This window comes from Cinclus cinclus, chromosome 3, assembly GCF_963662255.1.
Source record: "Cinclus cinclus chromosome 3, bCinCin1.1, whole genome shotgun sequence".
In the NCBI taxonomy this organism is placed as follows: domain Eukaryota; kingdom Metazoa; phylum Chordata; class Aves; order Passeriformes; family Cinclidae; genus Cinclus; species Cinclus cinclus.
The window spans coordinates 18345368-18358911 of NC_085048.1; the positions used below are offsets into that span (position 1 = coordinate 18345368).

The following is a 13544-nucleotide window of genomic DNA, read 5'->3' on the forward strand; positions in this document are numbered from 1 at the left end:
GAGGTGAGACTGGTATGTAAGCACTGAAGTGTTTGCATCTTGTATCACTTTGCTTTTGTTATTTTTTTTCCCTGTAATTTCAGATGTTTACTGATGGCAGTCTTGCATTAGAAGGCTGCTCCACACCATTATTCCTTTCCATTGGTTATATTCTGTAGCTGTTAGCTTTTTTGATCAAGCTGGAATCTTATTGCTTTAGTTACAGGAAAATTGTTGACCCTATGTCTTAAATTTCTTAATTCTGAGACATATGTCTTTCTTAGTTAAAATTTAGCTGGGAGTCAGTGCTATTGTTTGTCTATGCAGAAATTATGAGAAGATTATTTATGGTAGGAATCAGTATCTTATAGAATCACTATAGTAGCCCTGCATTACAGATGTGATAAAATGACAGCATACTCTATTACTCAATACTTAAGTACATGCTAGAATGATAGTTTAACCTATTGTGATGTAATTAAATATGACCCATCAAGTCTATGTCTAAGGGTGTTGATTCTGCTAATAGGTATCTAACCATGTTTTTAAATGATGGACTGTATAGCTACATGAACCACCTTTGATTTCCAGCATTTTATTTCCCTTGGTTTTGAATGCTTGAACATAGCATGCTGAATTGCTTAAAGGAAATCACATTTAAAATATTAAAATAGAAAGACTTTGTATCATGTTCAAGGCTCAAACATTGTGACTCTGCAAAAATATTTTGTAACTGATAGATGCGCTCTTGTAGCATATTCTGACCCTTTCAGAATGTCATGATTGATTGTGAACTTTTCCATTTTATGATATTATAATGAAAAATAAATAAATTGGAATTTGCCCTTCCCTGTACCTGTAAGCAAAGTTGTCATTACCACTGAGTCTGAAAACACAGGTTACACACAAATCTGGACACCTTGACAGCTCTAGGTGGTGCTTTTATTCAGCTCAAGGTAGCCAACATAGTTTTCATCTCTATGTAGAAAAATAGAAAGTTTTCTTCCCAAAGTTTTTATTCAGGTTTTTTGTTGTTGTTGTTGTTTGTTTTGGTTTGGTTTTTTTTTTTTTTTTTAGTTTTTTTAAGACACATGTAGACTTCAGGATTTTGATTTAGTGTGGAAGTCAATGTTCTTTGAGTTAGTGCAGAAATGGTCACTGTCTCTGCATGTTCCCATTTTTATGTGTCTGGGTTACATCTAAATCAACATCAGAGTGTGCAGAATCAATAACCACTTAGCAAAATGTGATTATATCCATTTAATTTAATGAATCAATGAGTCATTAAACCTGTGGTCTTCGCACTGTCCTGCACTAGTTGATCAGCTCCAGTATTTAAGGATCTGGCAACATAGCATTAACAATTGTCTCTTCTTGCTCTTGAGCTCACAGTTAAGTTGGGTATTTGCCATTCTAAGATTAGAGAGAAACTCCAGCATTTGTCTGAAATTGGAACTTGTAGGTGGTTTTGAAAAGATTGTGAAGCTGTAGGGGGGAGAATTATTCAAGTGGTACAGCAGCTGCAGAAAGGAAAGAAACAGGTTTTTGGGTTTCTTGTTATGGAAGTACTATGTTACGTGGTTTTACATTCTATTAGGTATTGTCTTTACTGAATCTGGATAGGCAGTTTAAAAAAAACAAATAAGAGAGAGAAAAATTCTTGGACTTGTTTCACTTTTAACAGATTTCTAAGTGGTAGATTTACAAGTTTATCACCAACACCTCCCTTTGTTATCACTATGCAAAATATCTAAGAAAGACAAGATGAATAGCCTCCCAGGAGACTCCTGTTTCTCTGCCCTGAGTTATCAAACCCAAACTACTACAGAAGGTATCTTAGCATGACATGTATAGACTTATGTTTTGGTAGGTGAGACATGAACGCCATCAATGACATCATAAGTAATGGGGCAATCAGATATTATATTGATTTATTTGTGTAAATACTTCTGAATAATCAGCAACTGCAGGGCATGTACTTTGCTAACCTATGCTGCCACATATGTTTTTAGTCTCATGATGTGTTACATATATTTTCTATATCTTGTTTGAAACGAGCTCTCCAAGGCTGAGAGTTTTCCCATGTATTTGTACATGTAGAAACATCACTGTGCCTCATTTTCCTTCACTGAACAGCTGTTGTGTGCAACCAATTACATAAACTTGTTTGAATAAGTTAGTTATTGCAAAACTTAAAGTTTTCTTTTATTTGTTATGTCCCAACAGCAGAGGCTTTGGTGATGGGTGAAATGATCTCACCAACCAGAGGGCAGTTCAGTTTGTCAGTGTTCCTCCCAGGGTTCAGTAACACCAGTTTGGAGTCTCAACGAACTGTGGTGGGGAGATGCTTCACATGGAGATGTATAGGGACCAATGGAATAGAAGATTCCTACTTTGTCTTAATTTACAGTGACTGTATTAACTAAATGAAAGCTATTCTACTTTATTTTTTTCGAAAATATATGTTTCAATATCTGAATTTCTAAAAATATATACTTGAGTCTTGAGCTCCATCATTTACTTCTGGCACATCATTCTATCTCATTTTTTACTTCTAACTCTTTTGGCAATGCTGGTTTTTAGGCACCAGTTTTTCTTTTAAGGTTCATTTAATTAAATATTGATATATACGGGTGGATCTGTGGTATGTTCATAGCTATTCATATGTTTAAAAAGGCTCTGAGGTGCAAAAGGGTAGAGTTGGCTTTTAGAACTCTATAAAGAAAGTATTATATCTTCCTCTGCCTTTTGAGATCCACCATGCTTTTAGGCACGTCTGTAAATTTTCTTACTGTTCCATACTGTGGAAGAGTAAGTATTTGCAGGTCCAAAAGGAAAAGCAGTATGAATGTTCTACATTTCATTAATTCCTGTCACTGTAGCTTGTGCTTATTAAGGTAAATAAATAGTTTTTACTGAATCAAATTACTATTGTATACATACTTAAACTGAAAAGTCAACCAAGTTCTATTTGGTACAAATAAATGATGGTGTGTTTTGATACTGCACACATAAAAGCACCTCCTGCTTAAAAGAATCTGATTTATTTAATCAGAGGCAGAAACTCATGAGAAAGCCTGAAATACAGGAAAAATGTGTTGTCTGTAGAGATGAGTTTATTGAATTTCAAATTATATTTCTCAATTTATATTATAATTTAAATACATAAAAACATATTAATTTGGTCACACTTTTCCAAAAATATTTAAGCATGTAAAACCAGATTTTCCAAAGCACTGGCTCTGGATTAGTGCCTTATGCAAACTGAGAAGACACGGGTTCAGGCAGTCATTCTGTAAGTGACCTTAGATGCCATGGTGCTTGGCAGTGCAATGGTTGCAAGAAGCATGACTGATTCTGGAACAGTATTCAAGGCTCTGGCACAGCTGCCAGCAGGCTCCTGGAAATCTTCCAGATTTAGATTCATAGCACATAGGATGCTAACACAGGGAATTTTAATTCATCTGGATGAAAGCACCAAAACCAGTGTGTCCCAGCTGCATCTTCTAGGCTGCAATTGGCCATCTCTAACATAAAAGCCCCAAAACTCCATGTCTTGCTTGAACTTTGTCTTGTTGCTTTTCCCATTTTCTCTTCTCTAGCTGAAGTGATTGGACTTTAGCTTTCACAGCCTGGGAAAGTTTGGGTCAACACCTCCTATATTCCATAAAACTATGCAGGCATTATGTGGGGCTTCTGTGGGGTAGAAAAGATTCCTGACCAGTGTGGCTTAGAGAAGTATTTTTTAATTTACCACATGAGGTTTGATTTTACCACCCATCAGTTAGCACTGTCCACTGCTGCTCATTCCTGTAGAAAGTTGGCATACTTTAAGCAGTATTCAAATATGGATGGAAAATCATCTTCAGCTGAAGGAGTTTATTCTTGCAATTGAGTAGGCAAATTGTTAGGCTGGATTTAATCTCTTTTTCTGAATTTATTAACATTCTTTCATTTCTATCAATTCAATTTCTATCAATTCTACCAGCTTCACCAAGAGAGCTACTAGCTCTTTTTTATAATAGTGCATAGTCTGCTGGGAAGGGCTTCCTACTGGAGTGCAGGGATTTCAAGCTGTAGAGTTTGCTGGAATCTAAATGTTTATTTTCAGATCAACTTGTATCAATTGGTGGTATCAGATCTTTCAAGGTAATAGTCACTGCCTTGAGAGTGATTTAAAACGTTGCAGTGTTATGCAAGTTAAGTAGATTTGCTCATTCTTAAAAGGCAGGATTTGTTAAGAGGGCTTATCTGATAAATGCCAGTTTTCTCAACACTCTAAAACTCTTCATCTGGAGGTCTGGACTTGGAAGTTACCTAGTCCAAACCAAAAATAATATTTAAGAATATCCAGTGGGGCAAGTATAGATGCCTTGGGAACTTTCTGCCTGAAGCCTTAAACAGAACTTTGCTTCGAAGCATATTCTTCCTAATTTACTATCTTAAAAACTGTATATGATAAAATTCCACCTCAGAACCACTTCAGATATTAAAGTACTTAATTTTGTGTTTCTGACAACTAGTCTTTCATTAGGTGCTTATATAGCAATTTTTTAGATTCTATTCCCTATCAAATGTTTTGGTTTCTGCTAAATTAAATTCTCCCATTTAAAAAAATAAATGAGAACACTGTTATTAGGGACACTTTTTAGTTTGAAAAAAGGTTTCATAAGATTTTTCAAGGTGCTAGTAAGAAAGAAAAAGATAACAATGATGCAAGAAAAAATATTATTCAGATTCAGAGCATAACACTTGCATTACCTAATTTTTCTTCACTTGGGTCTTTTAGCATGAGGCATCTGAAATAATAGGAAATTCCTAATAATAGGAAACTAAAAAAAGAATGCTGGTAAACATGGCACATAGGAATTACTTTATGCATTACTTTATGGGTATTTGAAGTTGACTGAACTCTTAAGAGTCATATAACCTTCCTTTCTCATTTTCCTCTAAAAGGAAAACCTCCAGATAAAGGTGTCATATTCCAACTTTGGTGTGTGAGTTGGCATATTGTAGAGGAAAAAAATATTGGCCAGTAATGTGATTTAGAAAATCCCTTGTATTTATTTGTTCTTACACTATGTATAATTAAATATATTTGTCAATTGTTATAGATTAGAAATAATAACCATACTAATTATACTGAAAATTATATTACATTAATATAAAATATATTAAAATCAATATGTTCAAGTCTAGACAAGAAATATCTATTTTCTGAACAATGCTCCTATTGAATGTATCAGTGAGTAGCATAATAAAAATTTAAATGGAAAAAAATTGCATGAAAGTTAAAAAAAAAATACCATAAGTCATTTTATAACTAAGGAGTATAAGGCAATATATTATTTCTTCCATTTCTTCAATTATTAATCTCTATATGTCCTCTTGGAGCTTATCACTATGAAATTCAACAACATTCTTTCCGCAAGAATTATTCATGACAAATTCCAAAAACCAGAGATGGCTGAGACACACAGCAAAGCAGTGTAGAATATTCAGAAGTGTGTCTCAGGAAGCCCAGATACATACCCTGCTGAAAGCCAAGAGAGCTGAAGCATGAGGAGAAAATAAGACAAACAGACCTGACCAGGGAAATACAGGGAGCTATGAAAGAATGGATGAAGGCAGACATGACACATAAATCAATGGGGTCAATGCTCTGAGCAGGAATAAACAAGTCTAAAAAGAACCAAATAAGGGGATGATCACAGAAACCAAGATTGAAAATGTAGAGAAAATTGCAGAAGCTGTAAGGACAAACAATAACAGCTTTCACAAATCTATGAGGAGCAAGAGGTCAGTGGGAGATGCTGTCGTCTCCATATGTAGGGAAGTCAGTGGCAGAGGCTGCTGGGAAGCCAGCACAGCCTTCCCCTTGGTGTGCTCACTGGGAGACCACAGGGAACACACCAGAAACAGAGAGAAGTGTCCTGGAGGCAGAATCTGAAAAATTAATGAAACAAAGGATGAGAGCGGAGCAGGTTAAGAAAGAAAAAGCAGAAAATAGGGCAGCTTTAACGGTAGGCTTCAGGTCTGGTGGCCTGTTTCCCAGGTTTCTGAAACATATCATGAGGGTATTTTTAACTCTTTCAGTCTGTGAAGTCTGCAGTACATGAGATATGTGTAAGCTGTGTGAAGTATACAGTTGAAAGGCAGAAGGAAGCCAGTGCAAGCTGGCATTGCAAAAGTTTGTTATGAAAAATCATTGCAATGGTAGCTGTATCAAGTATAAATCTAAGTACAGACAAAACCAGATTCAGGGTTGCAGAATATCTGGTACAAATTAATTAGGAGAGTTAACGAAAGCTGAGTTGAAGTTAACTAGTGGTAAGACAAGGAGTAATGAATAGAAATTGGAAGAGAAGAAATTTGGGCTGGATATGAGGAAGAAATTCTTTGGTGTGAGGGTGGTGAGGCTGTGGCTCCCCCATCCCTGAAACTGTTCAAGGCCACCTTGGACAAGGCCTTGGGCAATCTGGTCTAGTGTAATGTGTCACTGTCCATTGCAGAGGGGTTGGAACAGCTGATCTCCAAGGTCCCTTGCATCCTAAACCATTCTGTGATTCTTTGAACTAGCATAACCCATTTCCTTATGTAGAAAAACTTAATATGTAGAAAACCTACATATTTCCAAGCCTTGGTGTTGGATCCAATCATTAAAATATACAAATCCTTGTTTCTTGTAGTTGCTGATGTGTCCTCAGTTTTAATTCTATAAGCAAAGACACTGACAGTAGATTAATAAAGGGATAAAAACTAAAGTCAAAGTTCACAACTTTACTTGAATAGCTGAGTTCCAAACAGTTATTTAATGAGATTTTTAAAAGCATCAAAGTCACAGACAGCTAACTGGAATTGATTTCCATTGCCAGTTATGCACTTTCCAGGGGGCCCTGAATCCCAAGTAATGCCATAGATTCTCACAAATTTTATAAAATACTGTGTAGCAGACCATAAAAATGTGATAAAATATTAAAGATGACAAAAACTGGCAGTGACACTTTCTTTCTACTTTTGACCAATAATTTGCTTCTAAAAAGTCATTCAATTCTTCTTAGTTGTCAAATCCAAAAATTAAACAACAGTTCAAACCAAAATAGATGTATTTCTTATGCCCCTGTCCTCTGCCTCACTTCTTACACTTCTCTGAATTCCAAAAGAGATTGTTTTGGGGAATTAGTAGGTGAAAACTGTTAACAATTATTTAGTGTTATTAAATGAAAAAAGATTGGGTCAAGATGAAATTAACATTCTGGCTTTAATGACAAAATGGGCATAGTTGGATGGGACTTGGAGCAACCTGATCTAGTGAAAGGTGTCCCTGCCTCTGGCAGGGGAGTTGGAAGTAGATGATCTTTGAGGTCCCATCCAAACCAAGTCATTCCACGATTCTATGAAAAATTCTAGTTTGTATAAATGCCAGTGGGGAAAAATGTTCCCAGTTACACATCTTATGGGTGCCCTTTCTGTTCAGAGCTGCCCAAAGTGTCATCAGTACCACTTACAAAGTTCTAAGAAGGTTATAGTAAGAGGAAGAAAAGAAATCCTGGGAATTTCTGGGGATGAGCCTACTCACATCTTTGGAAATAAAGGCCAGGATTGTGAGAACATATAATGTAACTAATAATGGCATTGAAGAAGGTGTAGTGAGGTTAGAATGCATCTGAAAGAGAAGGAACAGAAACCAAGAAAGCAAGACATCCATTCAATAAATGTTAACCTGTCTGCTTAAATCATAATGAACTGATATGTAAATCTCTAAAACCTGCCTGAGCCCCAGGACGTGATCAACTGTTGTTTTCCAGGATGCAGCCTCTGTTAGACATGTAAATGAAACAGGTTCCTCCCTAATTATCCAGCCATTTTCCTCAGCTCAACACACTTGAAAATCTGGTTCTGGGGAAAAATTAATTTTCCCTTTCTCAGAGCTCCATGTGGAGAGCTTAAATAAGCAGCTGCAGAAACCCCATAGCACCAGGGAAAGCACCAAAATAAACCTGCAGTGGTCAGAACTACAAGAAACAGTACTTGCCTTTCATCTCAGGTGTTATGCAGTGTCCAGACGGATGGAGATGGAATTCCTGTTTGTGCCTTGACTGTGATGATGTGGGATGTTTTCCATGGAAATATGTCCTACTTCTCCCCTTGGTTCTGGGCAGCTCAATCCTGACCAAGAGGAGGACTCATAGGACAAGAGACAGGACAGTCATTTGGCACTGAACTGTGGTGGTGATCTAGGACAAGGAATTCTTCTATATTTATAGGTTTTACTTTGAAGTGTCTTTAGATAGAAACAAATACAGTCCAAAGAGAAAACACCAGTAGCTTAAGGCTACCTACTTTTTCAGGTTTAGTGAAAATTAGTGAAGATTTGGGCTTTTGTTTGCCTGCTGCATCAGACTTTCTTGCTTCCAGGTGCACTGGGGTTTATCCACCTGGAGCTTATTTTCCATAAGAGGATGCTCTTTTACTGCATATGCCTTCTGGATGGAGCTTGGCTCTGGAATCTGGAGCTTGTGTATCTATTCCCCCTCCAGCCTGCAGCACTAGGCTTCAGGTATGATGCAGGTGTCTGGAGTCCATATTCTGCTAGACTACTACCCTATTCCCCAGAGAGGTGCATTAGAATCTGGCTAGATGGATGTACTTATGCAATATTTCTCTATAGTGGAAATGGAGGCAGGTGTTTTTAGGCATACTGGATTAGACTCCAAAAGACACCTTCTTTTGTGACTCTCTATGTTCCTTGGATATGTGTGTGCCAGGCAGACTGTGAACAAGTGATTTGAAATTTAGGTAAGACAATACCTAAGTTAGCCACTTAAATAAAGGGATTGGGTGCTTAAATAGAATTGTTTGTACCTAAGTAGCAGTTTAACTAATTGGGATGCATAGCTGCGGGGATGCAATAAAATTAGAACAAGATCAAGATTATGAGGACTCCACATAGAGTAGTACTAAATGTGGTGAAGCAGCAGATTTTTCAGTGGTCTGTTAACAGAATATGAAACACTATTAGAGTGGAAGAAAATAAGAGATAGTTGGTGTATTGGGATAAAGGGAGAAAGAATATAACATAAAAGGGTATGTTATTAGCAGATATGCACAAAAGGTTATAAGAACAGTTGAAATACCTCAAAATTGATTAATCATAGGAAGGAAACTAAAAACTGATGTAGCTTGAGTAATGTTATAATCACACAAGGAAAAAGTTCAAAGAGGAAGTTCTATGAACAAAGTAATGCATGTGTGCAGTCACTCTGCACAGAAGGTTATAGAGGTTACACAAGGGAGATCAGGTTCAACAAACACAGATTATGGGACTTTGAGAAACAGGTGGCTACTCTGGTAGAAGACCAGGACTCTGAAATGCTATTTATGTTACAATGCATTAATATGAACTATAAGGAAGTGATACTCAATTTTGAAAAGTCCTTCTTCATTGACAAAAGGTTTTGTTTGTTGTTTAATTTTTTTTTTTTTTTTCATATGAGAACACTTGTAACACTGGCTTGGTTGGTTGTGTTGGGGAGCTTACTTTCCCATTTGTCCAGCCTTGTAGCATATAATAGAGAAAAATAGCAGGGAATTTAAGAGTGGTTCATTATTATTTTCGTATTATTATATTATTATGTATAATAATAGCAAACAACAATGTTCAGTATATGATCATGTTTTTATTATTTAAACATCATTGAAATGTAATTGCACACAATGAAAAATACCAGGCAATACAAAATTAGGAATCATTGCTTTATTCCTGAATTTTGTACTGCTAGCTACAGGTATGACAAGATTGCTGTTTTTTTAACTATATTCATCTGCTTTAGAAAGGAGTGTAACATATAGGAGATAAAGTGAATGAGGAGATACACACATTTGTATCACTTCTGAAATTGTTATGCTGTCATGTATATGTGACATCTTCAGGAAAATAATACTTGCATTTTTACCACTTTTGTGTCCCCCCCCTCGGTCATCATTGCCTAAACATAACTTTACTTTAAAAACATGCATTTTGCAAACAGCAACTAATCATGATGTAGAATTAGAACATATGACTAAATAAAATCTGGAAGATAGTGTAATAATTTGCATCTTTTATTTTTGAACAGTGTTTATGGCTGTCCATTGGCAAAAAAAAGAAAAACACAAGATAAACAACCCCAAGAGCCAGCCCCCAAAAGAAAGCCCTTTGTGGTTAAAGCAGACAACTCTTCAGTAGATGAGTGCTATGAAACTGATGGAACAGAGGAAATGGATGAAAAAGAAGAGGAAGAAGAGGAAGAAGATGAAGAAGAGGAGGAATATTCTGATGATAATGAGGAGCAAGGTGATGAGGAGGAGGATGATGAGGAGATAGATCGAGAAGAAGAAGAGGAGATTGAGGAGGAAGAAGAGGAGGATGAAGAGGAAGGTGAAGATGTGGAGGATGAAGAGGAGGAGGAAGAAGAGGAGGAGGAAGAAGAGGAGGAGGAGGAAGAACGTGGTAATAATCAGAGTATTAGTAAAAAAGTAAACAATGTGTGTTTTCTGGGTTAATCTTCTAGTGTGGTGTGTGAGGATTTAGCTGTTCAGTTCTCATTAAATCTAATGGAAGTCATGCAGTTAAATCTCTCTGCTCCACACTGAAAATATACCCCACTGTGTTCTCTTAACATTTATTTTAGTGAGTCTGTCTTCCAAATATTTTTAATACACCAGCACTCACATTTCAAACAAGGAGGGTGGAGGTATGTTTATGCTAAAAATGCTTGCATAATATGTAATCCTAGTAGTGGATTAATGCATGCAGTTACCAGGAGAATATTCACGAAGGTACAAGCAAAGCATCAGCTACAGCTGGGTGCCTGTACTGATCATTTGCAAGGGTATTTTCTAGATCTGTTTATAGAATGTCAACAATTGGCTACATAAATTCTGTCACAAGTTTAAAGATAATTTTTGTGAGCAAAAATGGACCCTCTTCCCTTTGAAAATTTTGCCCTATCTTCCCCCTACCCCATGAAACTATTTAGAACTAGCTATTATAATATACTTTGGTTTTTTAGACTTGAATTCTGTGTGTTTTAGTTGACTCTATTAAAAATATAGTGAGTGACAGGTTTACACAGATTACGTCTTTCTAAAGTTTATATATTTTTGTCATCATGCCATGGCATAAATGCCATTTAGACATACAGGTTACTGATAGTAACCAAATTAATGCAGTAGCAATGCGATTAGCCTATTCAACTGTCTCTTTTTTGGGGATATTGGACTTTATATAATACTTTCAAAAATGTAATTATTGTCCATTTACTCCTTATGCTGATGACAGACATCATAATGCACTGGGGTGAAATGAAGGAATCATGCAAAAATTAATGAGCTATCTAAAAAGTATTTTGTTCCCATTTCCAGGGAACACGTTTTTGGTTGGGTAGATTCACCTTTCTAACCAATAAAAATATAAGAAAAGCTTTCAGCACTCCTCAGTTGGATTCCTCTTAGGAACCAGGTATGAAAGTTGTATGACTTTTGTTTCAGCATTCTGTAAGGTCAGATCTTAAATCTTAAAGAAAGACTTTGGAAGTATACTTTTCCTTTGGGTGAGATGGTGGCCAGCTGGGTGGCTATCAGAGTTTTCTCAGATACTGCATCTGTAGTGTTTCCTCAATTGTCTGAATTTACTGCAGAATTGGTAGAGAATAAATGGTCGGTCTTAAAAGTTGCATGAGTTTGATGCAACAAGGAAGTAACTTCCTTTTGCAGGGAACTCTGCTGTTTCAGTACCTGGAAGAGAAGCTGTGTTAGATCAGGCTGATGTGCAACTGCTGTTGCTCTCTTGATGAGATGTCCAGCAGTTTCTTTTAAAATAGCTGTGACTAAGTTTGTAGGTGCTTAGATTATGGTGCAACTGCTGCTGTGACTTCAGCTGACATTAAAAACTTTGAATCTACACTATCAAAAATGATGAAAGAAAAAAAACTAAAGCAAAACTCAAGAGCTCAAGAAAATTGCTTCTGGCAAGCCAGCAGGCTTGATACTCAGTTTATTTTTCTGTGATAATGAAACACAGTGGTTTACTTATTCCAACACAGTTACACATGCAGTTAGTGGTCCTAATCAATCTGAAGAGGCTGAGATTATTTTTTGACTGCTTTCCTTCCATATATAGTAGGCTGTGGTTAAGAACTGCAAAGAATTTACAAAGGTACCTCTATTAGCTGCTCTGTGCGTTGCTTGAAATTAAAACTTACATAGGTGAAGTTTTGCTTCAGACCTCATGCTATTCCAGTAATAAAACAAATGTACATTAATAAATAAATAAATACATATTCTATCTAAATGATTAGTCATTAAGAAAAATTCCTCATGAAATCAGAGAAGTGATAATAGAATTTTATTTGAAAAGTATTTAATGATCCTTTTGAGTATCAACATACTAATTAGTATGCAATGGTCCCAGTTAGAGCAGGGATGATTTACAAGGAAGATTTTCAAGCAATTAATTAGGAAGGTAGTAGGCAGCTCCTTATGCCTGTGCCAAAGAGTAGAAAGTGATAACAGTTTGGTTTTGGTGAGGTCTAGAGACTAATCAATAAATCATATGTTTTAAAATAGTTTATTTCCTATTGTTTCTAAGAGAGATACGAATGTTTCACTTTATCCTCCTTGTAGCATACGCTGCATTGATAGATTTTGGACTGCTGATTTTCCAGAAAATAAGGTGCAAAATTAGGTGTTCTTATACTACATGGTCTGAATATGACTCTTGCCTTTGTCTATTGACTATATGGAAAATAAGATCTGTCAGCTATGAATTTAGTTGTCTCAATCCCTTGCTCACTACAAGACTCACTATTGTAGCAAACCACCTTATGAGTCACTTTAGCAAGAAGTCTTAATGTGTCACAGTATTCCTGTCCCTAGAGACAAAATGCAGAATTATCTGCTGGTCACCAGGATGCCTGCACAGTTCTCATAAAAGTTTCTGCCACTAGTGCTGTAGATGATAGCAGTTCAGAAAATTTCCAGAAGTAGCTATAGACCAGGTGAACAAAATAATTAAAATCATAAGTATTGGTGACAGAAGAATTCCATCAGCAAGTATAGGATAGACTATAGAGGTAGATATGGGGAAGAGGGTAGGTGGTAAGGTTAAGGTATTTTGGAGTTTTTTAGGTCAAATTCAGTTTTCTAATAGAAAAGGGTAAATCCTGGGAAACTCAAGTATATCGCTGGTGTGTGATTGCCCATTCCTTTTTTGTTTAAAGGAGTGGAAATTTTGGATGAGGTTCTCGACAAATATAGATAGCGTACAGGTAATGCAGATTAAGAGTTCCTATTGAAATACTTGGGCATCCACTGAAACCATCACAGCCTTTTTGAAAATCACATCTTTGTAGCCTTGCCATTGGTAATCTAAAGGAATTGGAACACACAAATGTATCCTAACAGTCTGATAAATCTCAAAATATCAGTTTAAAAACTACAAGGGAAAAAAAACAAAAAACAATTTTTTGATTAGTCCTAAATTCTGTGTTTGTACTTCTGTACACAATGATTTGAACCAAAAT

The 13544-nt window shown here is 36.2% G+C and overlaps 1 protein-coding gene across 4 annotated transcripts in view; it reads left to right on the top strand.

The window, feature by feature from the left end:
• MYT1L (myelin transcription factor 1 like) overlaps positions 1 to 13544 on the top strand; it is a 127373-nt gene that overhangs the window by 15297 nt on the left and 98532 nt on the right. For all 4 annotated transcript variants that reach the window (XM_062488515.1, XM_062488516.1, XM_062488513.1 and 1 more), the window contains exon 4: positions 10098 to 10468. In XM_062488515.1, coding sequence (XP_062344499.1) covers positions 10098 to 10468 — 371 coding nt within the window. The remainder of the gene's footprint in view (positions 1 to 10097; positions 10469 to 13544) is intronic.